The sequence below is a fragment of the Dermacentor variabilis genome, chromosome 5, assembly GCF_050947875.1.
Source record: "Dermacentor variabilis isolate Ectoservices chromosome 5, ASM5094787v1, whole genome shotgun sequence".
Classification (NCBI taxonomy): Eukaryota; Metazoa; Arthropoda; class Arachnida; order Ixodida; family Ixodidae; genus Dermacentor; species Dermacentor variabilis.
In genome coordinates, this window is record NC_134572.1 from 39350741 (window position 1) to 39373784 (window position 23044).

General features: G+C 43.4%; 1 protein-coding gene across 1 annotated transcript in view; it reads right to left on the bottom strand.

Annotated features, from left to right (window-relative positions):
* LOC142582444 (atrial natriuretic peptide receptor 1-like) overlaps window positions 1-23044 on the bottom strand; it is a 173556-nt gene that overhangs the window by 41649 nt on the left and 108863 nt on the right. The window contains exons 8-13 of the mRNA XM_075692167.1: window positions 12833-12962; window positions 10364-10435; window positions 10201-10278; window positions 8698-8802; window positions 8234-8305; window positions 4119-4284 (exon numbers count right to left, since the gene is read on the bottom strand). Coding sequence (XP_075548282.1) covers window positions 4119-4284; window positions 8234-8305; window positions 8698-8802; window positions 10201-10278; window positions 10364-10435; window positions 12833-12962 — 623 coding nt within the window. The remainder of the gene's footprint in view (window positions 1-4118; window positions 4285-8233; window positions 8306-8697; window positions 8803-10200; window positions 10279-10363; window positions 10436-12832; window positions 12963-23044) is intronic.

A 23044-nucleotide genomic window follows, 5' to 3' on the forward strand; every position in this document is an offset into this window, starting at 1 on the left:
CACTCCGAAAATGGCGTTTTTAACTGGTCGATCTGGAGCGGCCGCCGAAATCCTCGAGCGAGCGCTCGGGTTTCACAAATACGAATCGGCCAGCGGAGCGCAAAACGCTCCACGGGGGATCACACGGGAAGTCTGCGTACACATCACATGACCCGGTTCCGGAAACCATGCCCGACTTCCGCTCTGTACGTTTCCACGGCAACCAAACTCTCCGTCCCCCGTGCGTAATTTGACCGCGGCAGTCGCAGAGTCCGTCATTTCCATGTCGCGCCCGCAAGGATTGTGCATGGACAACGTGCATAGAATGTTTCGTACAGCACCTGCGTCACCTCATAATCGTTGTCGTTCGAGCTCTCATCACTAAACGCGAGCTCTGCAGCAGCACCGAACGCATCTATCTTGCGAAGCGATGTTTAGCGTACCAACCGGGTACCGATTTCGCTTGAAGACGGAAGTGACGCGAGCTATTTCCGCCCGAATCGGCGCTTCGGCGGCGGAGCAAGTGAGAGCGATTCGGCGCGGAGGAGTTGATCCGAAACGACCAGTGGAACGCGCGAACCCGCTCCAGTTGCACCAGTGAAATTCGGATTCCTTGCCATGGAGCAAGAAATCCTGCTCTGAATCGACCAGTGAAAAACGCCATTACAGAGATTAATGGCGGGTAGGTATTAAAAATACCTTCCCGCGTGTCTCAGTCCGTGTATTTTCGTGAATGCATATAGCATCGCTGCACCTACACGGCAATCTCTATAGAAATAACTATACGAGATGGCCAAACTATCACATATGGGCGTTGTAACGGCCACAATCGTCGAATACGTGTTTGTCTAATGCAGTTTGCATCACTTGCCAGCCCATGAGTCATGACAAGGGCACATGTGTGCCCATTTTCTTGCCCAGTCGCCACGTGGCAATACCCTTAAATAATTAATTCTAACTGCTGTATTTAAGAGGAAGCTTTAGTTTGGGGTAAGCTCCGATGTCTCTATTCAAACACTTGTAAAATGCAGAAATGCTTTTATGAGGCGACTTCAGGACTGATGTGAATTAAACTTTGTGCACTTAAAAGAGAAAGTTAAATTGTAGTGTCTGTAGGAAGCAAACTCTGAATTTAGGGCCGGGGACTCTTTTACTAAAATTCACTAAAACTGGAAGGCATAAAAAAATTTCTAGTTTACAATCCCGTAACTGTGCATGAAAAACAGATATCACTGTTATGTAAGCTGCATCTGTTAGGGAAACTCCTGCAAACAAATTTTCTACAACAATTTACAGCTTACACGGAATTGTTAGTTTGTTTATTAGAGTTTTGCAGAAGCCTTACAAATAGGTGCTATACTTCAAAGCGGTGTATGATACATTAATTTTCTTCCCTTTAAGTATATAACGCAATTGTGCTATCGTTTTTTTATTGCTGTGTTATTGAGTTAGAAACTTCATACCCCACCCCCTTCTTTTTTAATTTTGCAATGTTTAACAATTCTTTTATTTAATTGGTGGCTTAAACACAAATATCCGTACTACATTCCCTATATTGCAACATTTTTCTTTTAGGTGCACCAAACCCAATCAAATTTGTTGCAGTTGTTGCGGTTTCTACGATTTATCCGCTGTTATGCGTTTGGATAGGAGTCCCGGGCTAACGATTCATCTTAATGAAAAAGCTTCAATAGAGAAAGGAATAATAAGGAAGCAGAAAAGGCTAGACAAAAATTAAGTGAGTAGGCAAATTATTCACGTATAGTTTGCCTAATCTTAACAGTGACACATTTCGCTTTGTCTCGTCACAACACTGCTATAAGCACAAAAGGATCACCGAGAACCGGAGAAGCTATTGTGTTCATTCTATAAGTCCATTGTCACAGCGCTTGTTGTCACAGGCGTTCGCGCACTGCAAATTATCAGAGAGTGGTTTGCCATGCATTTTAACAAATTTCCTGTCTTTAATAATGTTGCTGCGCTGCTGTTTGGGTGCTTGCTGAAGCAATATGCAAATTTTTATTTAGCGTAATTCGTAGTGCCCTGACACTCTTGCTTAAGCAACAAAGTTGTGCACATCATCTTAAGTGACTCTCCTACAATATTTGTTTTGATGGATTAAGGATCACCGAAGATACGTACCTTTTCTCTACTTTTATCCTACAATGTATTCATTAGCGTTATTATAAAGAACTGGTTATCTTGAAGTGAATTAGTAGACAGACAGTGAACACAGTAATGGTATTCAATCAGGGACAAAGAAGAGGACGTCGACAAATAACAAGAACATTTCCCCAACTTGCCATCCAGCTCACGTCACTCCAGTGACTGAACCACTATTTACGGCCACAAAAATGTACATTTGCAGTCTTCATATGCGCAGTGACGGTTATAGATTTTGGTGAAGAACCACAAGATGCCTTACGAGTCTCGAAAACTGGTAACAGAATTTTGCGATGCACGGCCACTGTAGCTATATATGTATGTTGGTTTAGATATTGCAAATACTCTAGATATCGTTCGTCTTTCGAATAAGTAACTTACCATAGCTCTACGTCATTAGCGTTTTCAACATAATACTTTTATATTGCAGAGTATCCCGCCGTGTCTAGGACCATTACTCGTTTTGTAATCTTACTTGCAGCTCGTGTATTGCTGATGACGTGTCGCCAAGAGCTTGGAAGCGTTAAACGTATACTATCATTTCATACAGTCGAAAAGACAAAATAAGCTTGATGATATTCAGCTAATGCTTTTATCGACTAATATATGCAACTTTGATGGCTGGTCCTGTTTCATTCTGCGGAGTTGATGGTGTGTTATATTCGCAATTTCCATTAACCTAAAATATGGTTTTCTCCCATTACATTATCTTCGGTTTAATGACTGAACAGAGCATTAAAACTGAGTGGCCCCTGTAATTTTTACGCGTATTCGTACAGCGTTTCTCTTGTGAGGAAATCATGCCAGACAAGGATTAATACAGCCCGCACTATATTTTAATGCCGGCGACGGCGTGTTTGTTCACACTGAGTAATTATGCCCCGAAATGTCTTGCTTGTTACCTCTCCTTGGTGAATAGTATAATATCAGAGCACCTAATTAAAACGATTAAGGTGGACGTTCGCTCTCACTATAGGGAGCATTAACTCAGATATTTCACGTTTTATGCGCGTTGTATCTCCAACCGTGCTATGAAAACGGTAAAGGGCTAAGTTTGATGTCGCCGTATTCGTTACAACCACCTCGAAATCGCTGCTCCATTTGTCAATAATTTTTTGAAGTATATTTTTAGTAATCCTTGCGCAGTTTAATGAGCTCTGCTGACAGCGGTAGTGTGCACCTGTATGACCCAAATAACGAAGTTCATGAGGTGTGGTTGTCCATCGATTTCCGATTTCATGGCGTAATAACATCGGGCTTCTCAATAGCGCCGCCGTTATATTCACGATGGTGAATAAGCACGAAGTTGCCAGATAAAAATAAACCAAATGGCATCTAAAACTGCAGTTCGACGTTTATTTGAGTTGCAGGTTGTTCAGTGGGAGTTTCGCGCGTTCAGCAACGGACAAAATGGCCGAACGTGGGTTTGGCCTTTTAGGGACGCCATTTGCAGCATACCGTTGCCGTGAGTTGGACAACAAAATTTTCTTTTGCAACGCGACCAGATCCTGTCAAAATATTTACTAGAGTGAAAGGAGGCGTTTGTGAAGAATTGCAAAACAACCATAACATATTTCATGCAACCTGTGCTTTTGCGCTAGTTCGAAAGCATGAGTTTTGTAGTAACAGTGCCATAAAAATTACGATTATATTAGGCTTGCACTAAAGTATTCCTCTTTTCTTCTCTTGGAGCGAAATGATGCACGACCGGTTAATTAACTAAAGTAGTTTATCGACTGCACCGTTTTTTCCGCCTGTATTTTTAAAGTGACAATACAAAAAAAGCTTGAGAGCGAGGTGTGATGAGAATTAGGAGAAAACATACATTGCTTAACGTGAACGCAGCATAAAGTAAAACGCTCTTAGGTAGACAGGCGCACAGCGTAATGGCATTCAAAAATTACGTGTTAGTAGGTAGCTTGTACACCATATTTTTTCCTATATTATAATAATAATTTAAAAAATAAACTACGCACGTCTCCAGTAGGCGTAGGAGTCATGGTTCTCGTTCGAGTCGGATGAACGGAGGGAATGAAGTCCGAAGTCGGTGATCTTCAACACGAATCGGCTGTCGACCACACAGTTTGACGACTTCAGATTTCCGTGGCTGTGAATGACGCTATTGTGCAAGTACGCCATGCCCTGGAAATTAAGCCAGAAAAAGAAAAAGATGGTGACGGGCTCCGTTTCCAACAAGACCTGTCAATGTTGCCTCATCATAAACAAAACAAAGAAGCTTGTAAAAAAAAAAGAAACTTAATAACTTAGTACCTCTTTGTCCACTTGATACTTTGCGTCGTTATTCATAATGTCCGAAGCGGGCACCTGCCGATCTGTGTTCTAGGGTAAAAATTATTGTTTCTTCATGAGCACAGAAGCTAAAAAACCGATAATTTTGAGGCAGGGACACGAATAGAGTGCTTTGTTTCGATATTTGCCACTTCCTACTTCTGTTTCGAACACATGGTGATGCCTTCGTTGGTTTTGTTTTCTGTAAGATTTATGCATTCCGTTAAAGATTTCTGTAGTATTTTTAAAGCTGTCGTTCGTAAATTCATGGTCAGGCAAGAATGTAGCTTTAAGCACATTATCTTCAATGGTGCCTTATGCTCCACCACCGTAACTTTTGGTTGTCGTTCTTATCCCACTAGATTACTGTGGAAGGTATACGAATGTATTGATATTACCATGGAGAAAATCATTAACAGTACGAAAAGAAAGGCTCCAAAGAGAATATTCATCAAGACGCACAGAATTTTAAAAAATAAAACTGGTAATTCTAAAGTTGTATAAACAAATCCCTTTTATTTTCTTGCAATTTCCTGTTGTCAGCAACAAATCATGCAAATTAAATCAAATGTAAGGCAGGAGGGATTGCACGGCAGCAGTACTCCAGTTTTCTCCTGTTAGGTTTATTCTTTGGCCATCGTTCAACAGGTTAAAACTAGGCATACACTATACAGTACTACTACACTTGTATTGCAATAAATACGCCCTTCGAACAATAGGCCTCTGATACATGTCTTACATCATTGAAAAAATTGACTGCTCTATGTGTTAAAACTAGGCTAACATCGCCCACAGTATTTTCACAAACTAAAACGCTGCACTTTTTGATAAGTTTACGCAAACGAACCACCGACTTGAATTTCTAGACTTGCTTTACGAGTCTGACGAGGTTTAGTGGACGAGAATAAGGCCCGCTGGAGTTAAGGAACAGTATTGAGTCTCCGCTATGCATCAACATGCTTGTTCTTTTAATGTGGAACAATCATGTTCCCATGAAGCAGAAAACCCGGCGTCCTGCGTTAACATCCAATGGTATCAAAGCCCATGTGACCAACAGATGAGGGTACATTCCCGTTGTTGGACCTGCTGCGAGTAGCACTGCGAAATCTCACGCTGATTAGACACGGCGTCGGTCAGACGCTGTAGCCCGAACAGAATGACTTTGTGCAATTCAAAAATTGAGTTGACCCACCTTCAAAACAGACCTGGCCCACAACCAGAATTGACTTGGCCCATCCCAAAAATTTGCGTGGCCTACCCCCAAAATTGAGTTCGCCCAATTCGAAAGTTGACTTTATCCACATTCGAAATCGACCTGGCCCACTCGCAAAATTGATTTATCCCACCCCCAAAATTTCGGTGGCCCATCCCCAAATTGGCTGTCGCTATTTCCAAAATTGAGTTAACCCACGTTCAAAACCAAGCTGGCCCATTCCCAAAGTTGACTTGACCCATCCCCAAAATTTGGGTGGCCCAACCCCAACATTGACTTTGCCCAATTCGAAACATTAGCTGACCCACGTTCAAAACCTACCTGGTCCACTCGCAAAATTGACTTGACCCATCTTCAAAATTGACTTTGCCCGATTCGAGGACATAGCCAGAGAAAAAGTATCGCGCAGAAGAGCCATACTGCTTCCGCATTCAATGCACGCAAGGATACTTAAGTTGCTCTGCAACTTTAAACTAAAATGCTAACACTGACAACTTTGAACTTGACATTATGAGAGCTGGTAAAAGACAAAATGAGTTTGTGTGCCAACCACCCGGCACACCTGCCGGGTGGTTTTGTGCGATATTTTGTGTGATATGGTTACATTAAAGATACTTTGCCGTATCTGTAAATAACATAAAACAAAGTGATGCAATTTTTATGGACTTTTCGAAAGCTGTCGACAAAGTATCACAGAGTAAATTGTTATTTAAATTACATAGTCTGCTTAGAAACTCTCAACTTGTCAACTGGATTTCAGCGTACCTGAACAATCGCCACCAGTTTGTTGCATTCAAAGGCCATCAATCTAACCAATTACCAGTAAAATCAGGTGTCCCACAAGGCTCGGTCCTAGGGCCACTCCTTTTTCTTATGTATATAAGCGACATGGTACAAGACATCTCTGTCAAAATAAAATTTCACGCGGACGACTGTGTTCTGTATAGGGAGGTTAATGATCGATCTGATCAGGCATTGTTAAACAGCGTATTGCTTTTTGGTGTTTTTTCAGCGTGTTGCTTCTTGGTGTAAGCGGTGGTATATGTGTATGAACTTCGACAAGACTGTTTTTTATGGGGATCACTCTAAAGAAGAAGCCCTTATCGTTTCCGTACAATTTTAATAATATGCTTTTGTCTGAAGTGTCTGAATACAAATATCTTGGGCTATGAATTTCAAACAATCTTAGGTGGAATAAACATATTCACTGCGTTACAGCGAATGCTTATAGAAAGTTATTCTTTTTAAAAAGAACGTTAACTCTGGCTACCCCTGCTGTAAGAAGATTAGTATACAAATCCATTGTCCTTCCAGTGTTAGACTACGCTGCTATAATATGGGACCCCTACACAAAAGGTGATATTCTGAAACTAGAGAATATCCAAAAAAAAGCCGTACAATTCATTTATAACAATTTTCAACGCAGCTCAGCGGTTGAACTACAAACTCGCGGTAACCTAACCCCGTTATCCGATAGGAACCACTCATCACCACTAAAATTTTTATACCAATTAGTTAAGGGGCACTATAAAGTCGACGTTAGTGAATGAATTACATTTTCTTCAGGTTATTCAACACGCCAAGGACATGAACTAACGATAACACCTTTTCGTTCTCATAATGACTCTTTCAAGTATTCATTTTTTTCCACGAACTGTGAGACTGGAATAACCTCATCATTCAAGCAGACTATTTGTCAGCTTTCGCATCCCTTCTTGATGGCTGAAACATGATTAGTTATTTTTATAGTGACTGTCTATATGATATATGCGCTGGTTGTTCCTCTGTTTCATTTGCACATTTGCAGAATGCTGTGCCTACATTTTTTGTGTTCTTTCTTCACTGTGACCTAGGCATGTACATATATTTTGTTTGCCATTATGTTGTATTTTCTCTCGTGTATTGCATCGCACCCTGCTGAAATCCCGGTGGGGATTGCAGTATAAATAAATAAATATGAATATAAAATTATTCTTTGAATCAGCGCGGAAAACTTCGCACTGATTTTCACATACGAGGCTTTCACTACATATACAAAACGACGCGCGATAATTACGCTTCCGTGCCGTCCATCTTTTGGCTATATTGGGAGACTCAAATGCTTGGAGATTTATTCCATGTGACCTAATGACATGCGCAGGCAGATGGCGTCTCCTGTTTGTTCGCGTTTTTTTTTCTTTTATAGTTCAGTTGTTACACAGCGCTCGTCCTGTACTTCCTTTTTGTGTTGCCGTCATTTTCTGCGCTGATTCAAAAAATGTATCAACTCTAGCCTGCCCAGATTTCCACTTTACTGCGATATTGTTACACTCCCCTTTATTTAATCTTACAGAAGGTTCTATTAGAGTGAAGGAAGAAGAATATAGTTTTAATTGCCTCTTACCTAGTCAACTTCTAAGTCATTGGTTATGGGCTACTGCGCTGAACACTGATATTTTCGTATGGTGTAATATAATGTCTGCAAAGACATTATGATTAGGTCACCATTACGTAGAACATGAACTACCGTCTACGTGACGTTACTACCCCAGTGCTTTCGTAGCTCTTACTCCTGGTAGCTAGGACCCCTCCTTTAAAGTATGGGCTTACCTTTACAATGTCGTGCATGAGCGAATAGCGAAACATCCAGTCGAGCTTGATCTCGTCGTTTTCAAGAATGTCCTAAAAAACGCACAAATGTGTGGTAAGTACTCGTGGCATTTTTTATTAATACCAGTAAATCATCTCAAGCATATACGTAGCATCATGTAATCACGGATTCAAACGGCTGCAGTCACGTAAATGCTAGTTGAAAGATACACCTAGCTAAACATCTCGTGGCTGCTGGTAACAGCTCCCTTTTCCGTTTCCGTCTCGTTTTGCGCTGAACTAAAGTAGGTACTGTGTCTTTATTCTTATTCGAAGAAAATAAGAAAAAATAATTTGCTGCCATTGCGTTCCGATGCAAAAAAAAAATGAACTCGTTGCCCGAATTTTTGCCTCCATTATATTACAGAGCTACAAGAAGGATTAAACTTCCTAGTCCCAATTCCCAACAGCAAAGAATCGCCCACCTGCAAACTTCCTCGCGGACAGTATTCCGTGACCAGACAGCAGTGAGGAGGTTCTTCGCAGATTCCCAGAAAGCGTACGATATGATCGTGCTGCAGATCTTTCATCTGAAAGCGGAAATAACGCCTTCATGAGTCACGCAACAGTTTCCAATGAACGACCAGCAGGATGTGTTAGTCCTTAATCACGGCGACGTGCCCTAGTACAAAACAGAATAACTCCGCAAAGCTGAGCAAATCATTTTTCATTCGCCAGACTTCATATCTTAAAATTCTGCTTTAAGCAGGGCACACTTACTGGCCGATGTTAGCGTTTTTGGTACAATAGATAAAGTTTCCAGTTGTGGATTGCTGAGCAAACCAATTGGTAATTCAGTAATTACCCCACTAACTATTTTACTCAACTTAGACTTCGATACTTTTGTTATGTTCGAATGTACTCTCTATGGCCTGAAGCGAATGTGAACAAGTTGTTTTAATTTTTTTTTACATGGAGTGACGCTGAAGCTTGACGTGACCATTGAATTTGAACGCAACATGAAATAGTACAGCAACCATCGTTTTCCCTGAATGACAGTTATATGACCACTACAGTCAACAACAACAAGTCTTATGTTCGGCGAGATCTAGTCCGAAAGCTGACCGCCAAGCCACCCTTTCGAAAATTTCATCCGATAAAGTTTCAACCCCAACTGATAGGAAATGATGGAAATCCAGCCGCCATTTTCCTTGAATTACTTTGTTACGCCGTGTTTTGAACTGAGAAGCCGGGCGTGAAATTCAGTGTTGCAGATGAGAAAAATTTGTTTTAAGAAAAGCGTCATATGATGCTCTTTGCTGCCGCGATGGCCGCACTTCGATGCGAGGCCGATGCAAGAAGGCTCATGTAAGTGGATTAAGCCGCACGTGAAAGAACCTGAGGTGGTCGACATCAATCTAGAGTCTCCCGCTACGGTGTGCCTCACAATCATATTGTGGTTTTAACACGCAAAACCCGAGAACTTAATTGATTGTATTCTGTGCTTTGCGGCCAGATTATCTCCAAATTATTATACGTATATCACGATGTTGTTAAGGTGTTACATGGTTAAGTTCTCGATAGCAGAAAGGGAAGATAGAAATTAATAATCTTTATTCTATGTGCTGTACACAAGCCTTTTTTATCACACAAAAATTATAAGAAGGTTTATTTCCGCGGAAATTATTCACCATATTGACTGCCCTTGAGTTAGAGTTGTCTATTATTTCGGCCTGGCTTAAGCTTATGCTGGCTTCCTGGTTAGCTCAAATGGTTGAAAAGAGCGCCCCGGAAAGGTGTTGGCCTGGTTTAGATCCTCGGACAAGGCATAATCATTGTTCAGCTACGATTTTTTTCTCAAGAACCAATAAGCATTTTCTCTGCATATTTGGCTACTTTCAGCTGGTTGACATGTTTTTTTTTTTCTCTCTTTTAGGGCACCGCCTTTTATATTCTTGTGACTGGACGGCAAAGTAAAGTATACTTACGTTTTTCAGCTCCATTAGCAGTGATCGTGTGATTTCCAGCTTCATCTTGTTGAAAGGTCTTATCGCAACAACTTGGTCCTGGGTATGAGTCAGGGTAAAATGCCGAGAGATTTGTGAGATGGTAGGGAGACATTTGAAAAGGGTCGTGTCAATGTCTACTCACCTTGTAGAAACCAGTGCCGATAAAAACTTGGCGCCGGCCACCGAAGAAGATAGCTTCTGAAGAGTTCGAACTCTGGGAAAAGCAAATAAGGAAACGTGATATGCAGGCTGTCTTGTTACCTTGATTCTGATGATGCAATCAGCGACTAACCTGTGTGTTTTTGTTGTGTGTAACACCTTTGTGCACAACTTTACAACTTTACGTTCGGGAAACACATTCACTTTGTGTCATGACAGAGCTTCAATGGCTTACAGCTTGTATGTAATGCCTGTCTGTATAGAAATGTTTTATTAGTTTTATCTGCTGCCCAGGATCGTAATTACCATTCACCGTGTCATATTCGTGGATATAAGTATGGCTATTAAACACTCTTGTTTTGGTACGTAGGCGTGCTTGCGATATGTATGTGCTGTGAAATTACTGAGAAAATTTGTTCGGTGAGTGGGGTGGCCTGAATACAGGAGGGAGAATACTCAGAAAAAAACAATGTTTATTAAACATACAAGATACTACTACAATCACAAAAAAAGAATGTTAGCACTTTACAGCTTAAATAACTTGGTTGGTGAGGAACGAGAAGAAAGGGCGTTAACCGAGGGGCCCGATATTTATTAATCGTATCATGAGAAGCCAACAAACAGTGACACCAACGACAACATCGAGGAAATCACTTGTACTTACTGATTGAATTAAATAAATAATAAATGAATGGCAAAGAAAGTAGATGAAAAAGCAACTTGCCGCAGGTGCACAAGTTCCCACCTGCGGCAAGTTGGAATTATTAATTCAATTAGTAAGGTTGGTGATGAGACAGGCATGCCAAACTGGCGAAGGGGACCTGCCCAGCCCAATGCTCGCTTTGTTCTCGCCGATAATACCTAACCTAATCACAACTTCTACTTTGCCAAGAGAGCCATTTATTGGTGTGATCTTGTATCGGAGTGACCTTCTAAATATTTTTTCTCAAAAAGATGAAACACAAGGTCTTCCTTGGTTCCGGCCATCACTGAGGTTAATTTGAAGTGTCGTGGGTCTTTTAAAGAATATGTGACATCGCAGATTTGACAACGTAAAGTGGTGAAGAAAACGGCAACGTTGCAAGTAAATACCTTTCAACACAATGGGCTACTTACTATATACAGAACAAAAAGTGATAGACAGATCATAGTCTGAACGTTTCATGAAATACGGCTGTAACAAAGAAATAATTTTTCTCATCCTGGAGCTGTGCACACTGAAACATGAGTAGCTAACTCCCTCTTTTGAGCACACCATAATTGTCATAAAAACCAAAATGACAAATGTGCATATTTCTTTATTATTATGTCACAGGGCTCATCGAGAACCCGTGAGTAAGGAAGCTAGATTGTCAAAAGCATCGTGAATCAAAATTGGTTGCAATCCTTCGTGCCACGGGCACGAGTAACGACCGTAGGGCGTATCAGTTTATTCCTGTTTGCTAAGGGACTCTTTTTGCACGTTTGAATCAGCCATGGTTGAAAGCATCGGTTTTATTACAACGAAGCTGTCTATGGCTAGGATCTGGAAAAAGATGTGTCCCCGAGATGTTGACAAAAACAAATCATCATGTGTGCCGATCCTGGTGATAGTGCATAAAGGGTCCAAGCTCAATGACACACACCCCTGTGGGTTCGGGGACCTGTAACGTACCCTTGAACTACACTTGTCACACGTAGGACCTAAAGAGGTCTTGGCCACAAGGTTAAGAACCGATGTTTTCTTGAAAATGTTTTCTACAACTTTTGCAAAAAAGGACTCTCAAAAAATTCTCGGCGCCAACCGCGCAAACGCGCTGCTCGCGCGTTCATCGTCGTCGTCGTCTTCCACGGATCGCTCCGTTGCCGCCCGTCATTCCAGCATAGAATTTCACTTTTGTGGCCGCGTTTACGGGGATATGAGCCACTCATTGTCTTACGCGACGCACACATTTAATAACAGAGGTGATACGCGAATGTCTGTGCGTACCTATATCGCCACGATAACCACAGATTACGACATAAATATGTTCCTAGCTTTATTCAATATTCTGGGTCACCTATGTTTCGTGAGCTAAACAGCTTCGCTGGTCATCCACCTTCACAGAATGGAATCGCACTGTTTCTTTCCTTTTTTTTTTTTTTTGCTGTTGAACTTGTATTTTTTCGTAAAATTTTGCAACCGGTTCCAGTCACTGATTCCAGCAGTCAACGTGTACGCAGTAGAGAAGTACCGGATATTTAGTAAGGACTGCGCAGTCGCGCAACGACAGCCACGCAGCCAACGCCTGGCATCTTTTCGAGCTGGAGATTCGTATTAGCCGGAACCAGCGAGCTGTCATATCTGGCGCACTTGAACTGCACTCTCAACGGGGTCGCGTCGGCTTGCGCAAAGAGCTAATTGGGGCTTCCCGCGGGTCGAGTGATTCAAAGCGGGTCAAAGGAGGCAGCGCGCTGCTCTCGAAAGACTCACAGCGAGGCTGGCTCTCGTCAGGCTCATTCGAGAACCGAATTTCTTGAAGTGGCCCGGTGGAGAGCTGGAGATCTCGTCCCAACGGATCTTCCATGTCATGGAGGCCAGCTCGGCTTCCAGCTTGAAGTGCCTGCGTGTGCAGAGCGCATGTCACGATTATAGACAAGGGGGATGCCGGATCGCCAGAGGGCTACAGAGCATCTTTCAAAGGCCAATTATTTTTCTACCACTTTCTTAACACCAGCCATCATTCACTCATTACATTTTTGTTCATTATTTGATTCATTTATTTTTGCACTCTGTTCATGCAGCGAGTGGTTCAACAAGTGGGGAAAAGAATTACAGAGAAAACTCATTGCGAGGCTTTTGGGGCTTTTCAACCTATCGTCGCATTAAGTCAACACTGGTCTGCATTCTGTTAACTGAGCGCAATGCTTCTCAGTATAAAATTCGTGTTCAAATCATGAGTAAGAAATTTGGTTTGACCAATCTATTTGAAGAAACAAACTTGCACCTGTGGAAAACATTGTCTGGGGCAAAAAGAAGTCTAGAATTTACAGCCGAATTTAAGCATGCAGATCCCGCATATGGCTCTCGATAAGAAAAAAAATACAAAATAAAATGTAAGCTGCGGTGGCGCCTATCTATAACCTGCACAATGAACAGGTTTGCTGCTTTTAGTTATTATTTTGTTGATTTTTTGTTGATGGCCTAGTGCCGCCACGTGTGCTGTAGTCGCAGCAAGAGAACTCGCGGAGCACGTGGAGCGTTGCCTGTGGTCACTCGCTGTGCCTCCATCGTCGCACCATTTTAAATCCATTCCCAAGGCGACGCTATGAAACGAAGCCCGAATGTTGAAACGCGGTTGCGTCAAGGATCACTTTTCATGCGTCGTACCATTCCTGTCTGCGCACGGCTTATGCAACATTTCTTATAGCATTTGGATTAAGAAATGCCCCCTGCCAGACCGTTAAGCGACAGCCCCGCAGACGTCTCGCCGCGCTCCAAATCAGGTCACTGGCTGTAGTTACGATGCATTACTAATGCTGACTGAGCTAACTTTGGCTCTGGCGGATTAGGCGCCTTAGTTCTTATTTAAGTATTCGCTGGCGCTTGTAGAATGAGCGTTCAAGAACGCTATCACACTGGGGAAATACCTCTGTAAATAAAACGGCGGAAATAAAAAAAAGTATATGTTAAAATATATTGTAAAGTACATAGTTAGAATGACTCAAAGCCTGTTCCAATGATTGCGCGAACTTCACAAATGAAAAAGTGAAGTAGGTATCCTCAGATACGATTAACAAAAACGCGCCTCTGACCGAGTTCATACGGCCTATTTCTTCAGTTCGATGTTTTAAAGCGTGTCTAGCTTAAGTGCTCGGCTACGGCGGCCGCATTTCGATGGGGGCGAAATGCGAAAACACCCGTGTGCTTAGATTTAGGTGCACGTTAAAGAACCCCAGGTGGTCAAAATTTCCGGAGTCCTCCACTACGGCGTGCCTCATAATCAGAAAGTGGTTTTGGCACGTAAAACCCCAAATATTATTATTATTAGCTTAAGTGCTATAAGTGTAAAAGGACGGGTTTTCACTTACCTGCGCCATAAACATTCATATAACTTCTTAAGAACCAACGTTAACATTGCCCGATTCCTAACGTAGAAAATGAACGCGATATACTTTCCCCCCTCTTTTCTTGTTCTTTACTCCTAGTTACCCTAAATATAACATATAAAGACCAGTCAGCATTGAAGAAAGAATCACCATATAGCGACCCACAATTTCTGTCAGTCAGTGCGTACGTACAATTTCAGCTCGTAGTTCTGATTCTGTGGTTTTGTTTTAGAATGCCGTAGTAGAAAGAAAAATTACTCTTGCAGTGGACACCTCAACCTATCTCACAGCGCAGAACATGGACATTGATTAACTTTAATAAAATTTATTTCTTTGGTATTACGTGACAAAACCAAGATATGATTGGCACGCGGTAAGGTTTCTTTAACATGCACCCAATGCACTGTACACGGAGGACTGATTCAAACTCAGTCCAACGTTCGGGGCCATTTAAGCGTGTCCTTTCAATCAGTGCCTGGCCTTGAAGTCGGCAGTAGCGTGAGTTGGTCAACACAGCTAGTTGAGCGATTGTCTCTTGTCCTTCCTTTCGTCCTTATCTCTGAGGCGCATTTACATGGCTTCCGTAATGCGGCTTACACGGCTTCAGTAGTGAAGAAATGCCCAACCTCTATGTTTTCGGCGGTCATCGAAATCAGACATTTCAGCGTACAGTGGTAAAACATGGAAACTGTGGCTAATATCATAATGACACGAACTCAGATTAAAAGTTTCGGGCATCAGTGGAATGCAACGCCCAGCTCGATACCTTTTTTTCACTAGACGGCATTCCGTCCCATGCCGTCACCTCGACCATGAAAACAGACCAACGTACGTGAAGCTCACTGGGGCAGCATTACCTAGTAGACGTGCGAATGGTCCAAAAAAATATCGCTAAGGACACGTTATTATCATTTTGTAACTTTCTTCTTGAACACCTAAAAAAATGGACATAATTTCCAGCCCTCCAAAAATGAAGCGTAAAGCTTGAACAAGTATTTCGACAGAAACGAGACTAGAAAGTTCCCTTTTTGCACAAGAAGTCCCCAAATTAAAGCAGTGACACACAATAAGGTGTGCGCTAGCTCTTTGTTTTACGTGTCTGTGTATTGAAAGACTAGCACTTCACTCCTAAAAAACTTTACATGTTACACTGACTGTGGCAGATATGCGAAATCCTGAAGTTCTAGTCAATAGAAGAAATAACATTGAGCTTCTGTGAATATTTTTGCCTTTGTAGTATTCAGAAACATTCTCCTACAAATCTTTGCAATATACAGTGTAGTTTATTTGCAATTTTCGTTTAATATGATTTCTTTTTCTCGGGTCATTTAATAGGTGTATTCATTTTGAATTTCTATTCGGAACGGACCCGCTGCAAGTTTCCCTATAGTGTAGGCCAACAATATTTCTCACCTGAATGGTTTAGCAGAGATTAACACTCTAACAGATCGCGAGGTCATCAGCTCGCTATGGGCAACTGTGATTTTCCGCTTATGGCCAGCCCACTTGGTCCTACCGCATCGCCGTGCTGCGTCTTCTTTAATTTAGTGTTCTTTAGTTCTTTATTTTACTGTTCCTTTACCCACGCCTGCATTTCGTTCTGGAGCAGAAAGATATGGAAGCTGCGTTGCCTCACGCCAACGTATGCCATTTGTCGCACCCGCCAAATATTGTGCATCTTCCTGAAGCGAATCGAAAAAGAACGAAAGCGCATAATTGAAGGCAGCGCTTCGTTCTCATCACGTACCCGCGCTTTCCTATCGCCGGTTTCCGAGCACGACGCCTGACAGAGCACGACGCCTGACGCGGCTGTCGTGCTCTGTCCGGACTGCCATCTGCCAGGTGCGATTATGCATGCGTGCGGAAAAGATGCCGCACGTCGAATTTCCGATGGCGTCGCGTCGCCGTCGCACGCTGCCCTGTCAGCTTCGCCATGCATACGTTTGGCGTCTTCTTCGCGGAAGAGACATCGCGTCACGTTGGCGAGCAAATGAGACGGTTCAAAGAGTGGCGAAGCCGACAGACGCAGCGCACTCCTGCGGTAAGGTTAAGCACGGCACGACAAGTTCCGAGTTCCGCGAGGCGGAAACAGCAGAGGTGCCGACGGGAAAGTCTAGTTCTTGCGAGTGTTTCTACTTGCTTTCGAGTTAGTCGAGAAGCTGTACAGGTTAGGCTTTCCGCAACAAAGGCGACGTTCCACGCCTCTGTTGATTTAAATATACAATAATTTATCTCCCGCAACAGCATAGTTTACGCCGATAGTATAAAAACATTTTTGAAGGAAAGTTTGATTTCTTGCTGTTTGCGTAGGCATCTTTCTTTACCTCGGTTTCCTTATGTTTTATCCCCACCAGACGGGGTTGCGTCGAACCTTGGACGTCAACTTTATGTGCTAGGGGCATTTTACTCGCCCGCAAGATAGCGTTACAGACAAGCGCCGGTGACCTACGTCCTCAGTAACTTAAGAGGGCACACAATATTCACTCAAGTAATTAGTTACGCGTACTTATTCATTGTAACATCTGAGAATTTCCTTACGTTATATGTTAAATGCACAAATCGTCACATCCGTTCTGAGCTGACGACTGTACTCGGCTATATCGGTTCATAAACTGATACCTTGTGTGGCTATCAGATGAAAAAAAAGGAGGGGCTGGAGGCGGGGAGACTACTGCCTCTCGTGGATTTCACAGCCATCAAACATTACCTTGTGAATGCAACGATCTTCGTGTCTCGCGAGCAGTTGAAAGCCTACAAGTGGATGGAAGGCCAGAATAATCTGGCGCGGCTGTATGCTTGGGTACAGCAGCCGCGCGTCAAAGAGCTCGCGTAACAAGATCACCCTCATTACGGAAATGGCTGCGTGTTGTCCACTTGTGTCGTTAAAGATAGAGGTAATCTTGCTTCACTGAAAAAAAAAAAAGCACTCGAGAACTAAGCACTGTGATTCCACAGCCCCCGTAATATTATGTTACGTCAATTCTGGGGATCTTGCCAAATAAGTTTTTTTTTGCCATCCCAGATTCTTCATTCACAATCATTCAATGAAAAACCACTTACACCATGGCTTCTTGTAAAAGAAGACGGCGACGTGCTGGCCGCACACTGCACCTACAAGGCAGGCATTGCAGAGGCACGTTCGCACATAGCTGTTGTGCTCTTTTACATTGAGGCTGTCGAGAAGAATAGAGGTAACCAGGTATCGATAAGAACCCAATCATGGCAACATTCATATCGCCGGGCTTCTTTCTTGCGTGGTTGCTGCAGCCAAACACAGCACAGTTCAATAAACAAATGCCAACAGCATTGCGTACGAAACACCGAAACATCCGCGCTCATCTATCAGCGACTCGACTGGTTAAGTCCACAGAGGGAACGGCGGGCCTAAAGATAGGGATCAGATGTTAGCACAAGAAAGACCGCTAGCATTTTACCGACGCTCCGCGACCGTAAACATGGCGCGGCTGGCCCCACCACACTGTCGCCGCCTCGCGGATCGAGCTCAATGCATAACCTCCATAGAGCTTCGATGCAGAAAACCCTTCACAGATGAATGTCAATCTTAACAACTGATGCATCAAGGAGAGCGAAGTTTTATATATCGATTTCTCGCATAGCTCGGAAGTACTAGAGGAATGTGAGTCGATACAGAAATCGCTCTGCATTTCAGTGCCCCAGAAGTACAAACTTTAGGCGAACCTCGAACCTAAAGCCGGTATAAAGCGGTTTGGGAAACAAGAATTACGAATTACTGGTTAAAAAAGATTGACCGCCCTTTCACTACTGTGAAGAGGTGTGCAAGCGAAGATCGGGATCCGCGGCTCTTCATTGTCGTAACGCCTCGGCTTCGCGCTCCCTCACGGCCAGGTCGGCACGTCGACTATGAGCCCTTTCTCTAGCGAGGTTACGGCAGATGTTCATGAAATGCCGACTGTTTTTCGGCCGAATGCACGACGCGCGGGCCGCTTCCGTTCCTTCAACGCAGCCTGCTCTTCGGCAGGACGAACCAAACCCTGCCTCCCAATCTGACTGCCTGGCGTGAACTGGCAGGAAACGGCGGGTGCGAGGCGCGTGAGCACGTGATCACGCCCTTTCCCTCCTCCGGAGGGAGGCGGCGCCTGTGATTGGCTCGCGCCTTGCACTGCATCTACTTCTTCATGCATGTAAAACCGCGCTTTAGAGGGCGGGTATGTCGAAGGGACAGTGGCTGAAAATTACATCTGAACATACATGAGAAACCAATGTAAACATGCTACGCAGTCCAATGAAAGTTCAAAATTCGCGCAAACACAAGCGTGCAGACGTGAAATCCATTCAGGAACTGGATCAAAGGTAGCAACCACACTACGCACTTGAGCAGGCTCTTCTCGAAAGACAGACGTTGTCGAGCGACGTGGCTCGGCATGTCTGTCGATCATTCGGCTTCTCCATAATGAGTGAGGTCCTAATAACATAAACAAATCATATGGTGTTTTACTTGCTGTCTTTTTGATTGACACTACTCATAATTTCATGCAATAAAAAAACGGTCAGTGACTGAATCGCTTAGCGTGGTCGTCTCGCAAACCTGAGGGGCTCGAATCCGCAGCCCAACAAGCGATTTTTGTTTTAGCGCGGCTTAAGTTTTTTTTTTTCGTACGGCAACACCAACACCGACGCGGACACAAGCGAGGCAATACAAGCTTCGCTTGAAAAGACCCCGCATATAAGTTGTTCTCTATTCGAATGTTGATTCCGACGTTTCAAAGCAAACTTGTAGCTCCGACACGCATTGCGTTGCATTTACATTTGATCTATATAGACCACGTCATCGCACGCCGGTCTTCGCCGCACAAAAACCGTCGTAGAAATTTCCTCTACAGCTTCGTTGCAAAAAATCCGAGGACACTCAACCACTTCTTATGAGTTGTCAATGCAAAAGCGTTAATGTTCAATTGAACGCTGCTGAGCACTATACTCCGAGTTATGCACTCCTCGCGGACAAGCGAGCATGTGGATATGCTTGGCGCGTTTTCGTTTGGCCTTACGGAGGTGCATTTAGGACGAAGGCGAGAGTTTGCGCGGTCAAGGAACTAGCGGATAACACAAGCAACTTGAGGACAGCCTCTGAACACGCCGTGGCGTCGCCGTATCTGCTCCGCCGAAGTGGGCTCATGATGTAGTACCGCAGCGAATGGGAATTTAGGCGCCGTTTCTCTGTTACAGACGCTGTCGACTTTTTCGCTCAGTGGGCAATTTGATTCTTTCACATCAAAAAAAATGTCGCGTAATCATGATTATTACGACATAAAGATATTTAATAATCACCTATCATTCACGTTGCCTCCATCGCTGCGTTTTGGTTCCGATGAACACGAATCGAAAACTTAATTTGGAATCAGCATGTAGTTTTTCATGCAATTTTTCAGGCCTGTGGAGAGCTCGAGAAATTGAAGATATCAGCGTGGCTTATAGAATGATTGCATACACGTAGTCGTGTAACATTGTTGCACATATTGTGATCTGTATATACTATATATATGTATATACTCATTCTCATTCTTTAGTCCACTTCTCCTTCGGGAAGTGTCTGCCCGATTGCTCGGAATGAAAACATCGCATTGGCCTACGTCTTACAGTATGGAGATGTAGTGCAAAAATAATGTCATTACAACGTATTCTTCACAGAAGATCGGCGCTCGAGCCCTAATTGAGGTCCTGCCAAAAGCTCAGTGTGGGTGCAGCTGCAGCAGGTGTTTCCGTTTCGCCAGACGAGACAAACCGAAAAACAAATGGTATGTGACCCTAATCTTTGACGTAGGTGTCTCTTAGTGGCACTCGCGCCTCAGCATTGGTCTTTTTAGGTTAACTTTAGGCGAACGCAACGCACGAACCGAACTCAGAGGCAACTGTTTACCGTTAATTAGCCGGTTAAATGTCATGCCATGTTCTTGTGTGTGACGTCATTATGGAGGTCGTTACTACCGCTTTCTACTTCCGGGCTTCCAGGAATTTCGTCGTAGTCATGCTCACGTAGCAGGTCTCTAAAGTCTACAATTCTGTGCTTTGGTATGCAGTAATCAGTGACTTCTAATTAATTCCAATTATTCCAGACACTTCAGTAACTCAACTTGTCACCAAATGTATGCTCTGATATCATATCTATAATGAAACAAATGAAATTTGCACGGCACTATTTTTTTTCGCTTTATTCTAAATTTTGACCCCGGTCGTCTGACTGGTTTCTAATTAATTCTGATTATTCCAGAGACTTCAGTAACTCAACTTGTAACTATACTTATGCTCTGATATCATATCTATAATAAAACCCGTGAATTTTGTACTGTATTCTTGTTTTTTCTTTCTTTTTCTGATTTATTTTGAATTTCGTCATCGATCACCTTAGGAGGTGAACCGGAAGTACTGCGCCAGAAACAAGATGCAAACAAACTCCATGCTCATGCCACTAATAACCATTTTGTCACACAAGTATAAGATAGAACGCATTACAGTTAACCTTCCAAATAATTTTTCTACATCGTCGATTCTCCCCTCTCACTTAGCGGCAGTTCAGACGCAGCTTTCTAAAGACCTTGCTGACAATAGCAGTCCGTTCTAGACCGCTTTTCGGGCCAACCTTCCCGTATTTTGGCAGTACCAGCAAGTTCTTTAAGTAAAAAAAACTGCAGTTAGCCTAACTCGAAACCCTGATCATCTTCATTGCGGCAGGAGTTAAAAGCTCAAAACTGGATTCCCTTTGTCTGTAGGCAATTTCAGTGCGCCATCGTATTACTTATTTTTTTCAAGATGACTTGCAGCAAGGCATATGGGTAATCGTATTCGTTATGGGGTAGTAGCATTACAGCATATACTACTGCTCTTTCGTGTTACATCTTGCTGAATAATTTTGATGACCTCGGTTTATTTACTGTGCGCGTAGTGCGTAATAAGGGTTTTTTTTCGCATACATCGAAATACGTCCGCCCGCGCACTGAATTGAACCTGCGACCTCGTGCCTAGCAGGCGGACGTTATCGCCAATCAACCACTGCACCGGTTCTTTGATTACAGTGATTAACTCTTCAATTTAGGCTAGTTCCAAGATTTGCGGCGGTCTCAACCTGTAAACTTCTACTGAGGACCTGAAGCATACTGTGTATACAAGCATCACGGCGGAATAAGCAATGCCAGAAGAGTTTTCTTCGTCCCACTCCTGACTTCATATTCTTCAATAAAATTGTCAGCCCTGCGACAGTAAATTGTTGAATTAATCCATGATCGTCTTATTAGGTCAAGGCGTCTTTCGACAGAGACTAGCAGAAGCTCCGCCCTTGCTCAAGAATCGCCTTTCCTCGACGTCGTTCACCTATTTTTTTTTACGTTCCTTTTTCTTTGTGTTCAATAATGGCATTCTCCCTGCACAGCGCTACTACAGCTTCACCGCTCTACCGCAGCGACTTGTACTGAAGCCTTAACATGTCCACCCGCATCCGTGCGGATGTCCTCGGGACAAACAGTCGTCTGTGGCTTCATCCCTGAAATCAGTTAGGAAAGCAGCAAGCGAAGCCTAAAGACAGTGTCCAGAGTTTCGCAATCATAGCGAAGAGCGAGGGTTCTTTTGCGGTAACAATATCTGACACAAATCGATAATGTAAATGTACCAAACTGAGCAAACGTAAATACTCGAACTGAAGGAGCAATGACAATTACAGCTAGCTGGGTCTTTATGCAAACCCATTTGCATGGTTTACGGCCTGAAGCTAGGACAGCACTTTGCATGGCGTGATACCTGCTTTTACGAAGCTTGGTTCTTTTCCGCGCACTCTCGTTTACTTCGTACGAAACACTGCCCATTAGCAGAGTTACGAAGCGGAATGGATCTCACTCCGCTTCGTCCGATCGCAGTTGCCACTACACTCACTGCCTTGAGCTCGCGAGAATGCCCTGCGGAATAAGAAACAGCAGCCGGCATCAGCTAGAAACGATGCTATAGCCAAGAAAACAAGATTCCATTAGTGCATTTTTCTCCGAAATTAGAAACCTCTCAAGACGACTAGCTCTCACGCTTGTAGAGTTGCGCTGTCGCATTTTACCGTTTATTTATTCAGTCGAAGGAATGTGCCGAAGGCGCTTTCTCTTTTTTTATTCTTTTTTATTACATATCTTTGGGGGGGAGCAGGGGAGGGAACGGCGACGTTTGTTTCTGCTATCTAGATTTTTCCTATCTCTTTTACGATATCGAATGTGTCTGTGGTGCTTTTCCTTTTTACCGCTCTCTGCCTTTCCATTACGCGAGCTTGTAAGGGGAAGCACTTGACTGTGATAAATATTGCATGCGCTCTTGTATCGACCGCCTGTCGGGTACTCCAGCGCGGAAGCGTCACCTGTGGGCAGGAAATGGTAACGTCAAGCGAATACTAGAAGTGAATACAAAAGCAAACACGGCATGGATAGTGCCTGATGCATCGGGAGAAGCTGCGCAGCGTCCCCGACAACCTCTGGCAAGACGGTTGCCGTCGTAAATATCAAAGGGACCCGCTGCGCATCGGAGACTGTCTTCGCGCGGGGCTTGCGGCGGCAGCTATATTGGGTATCAATCCCATTTGGTTTCAGCAGTT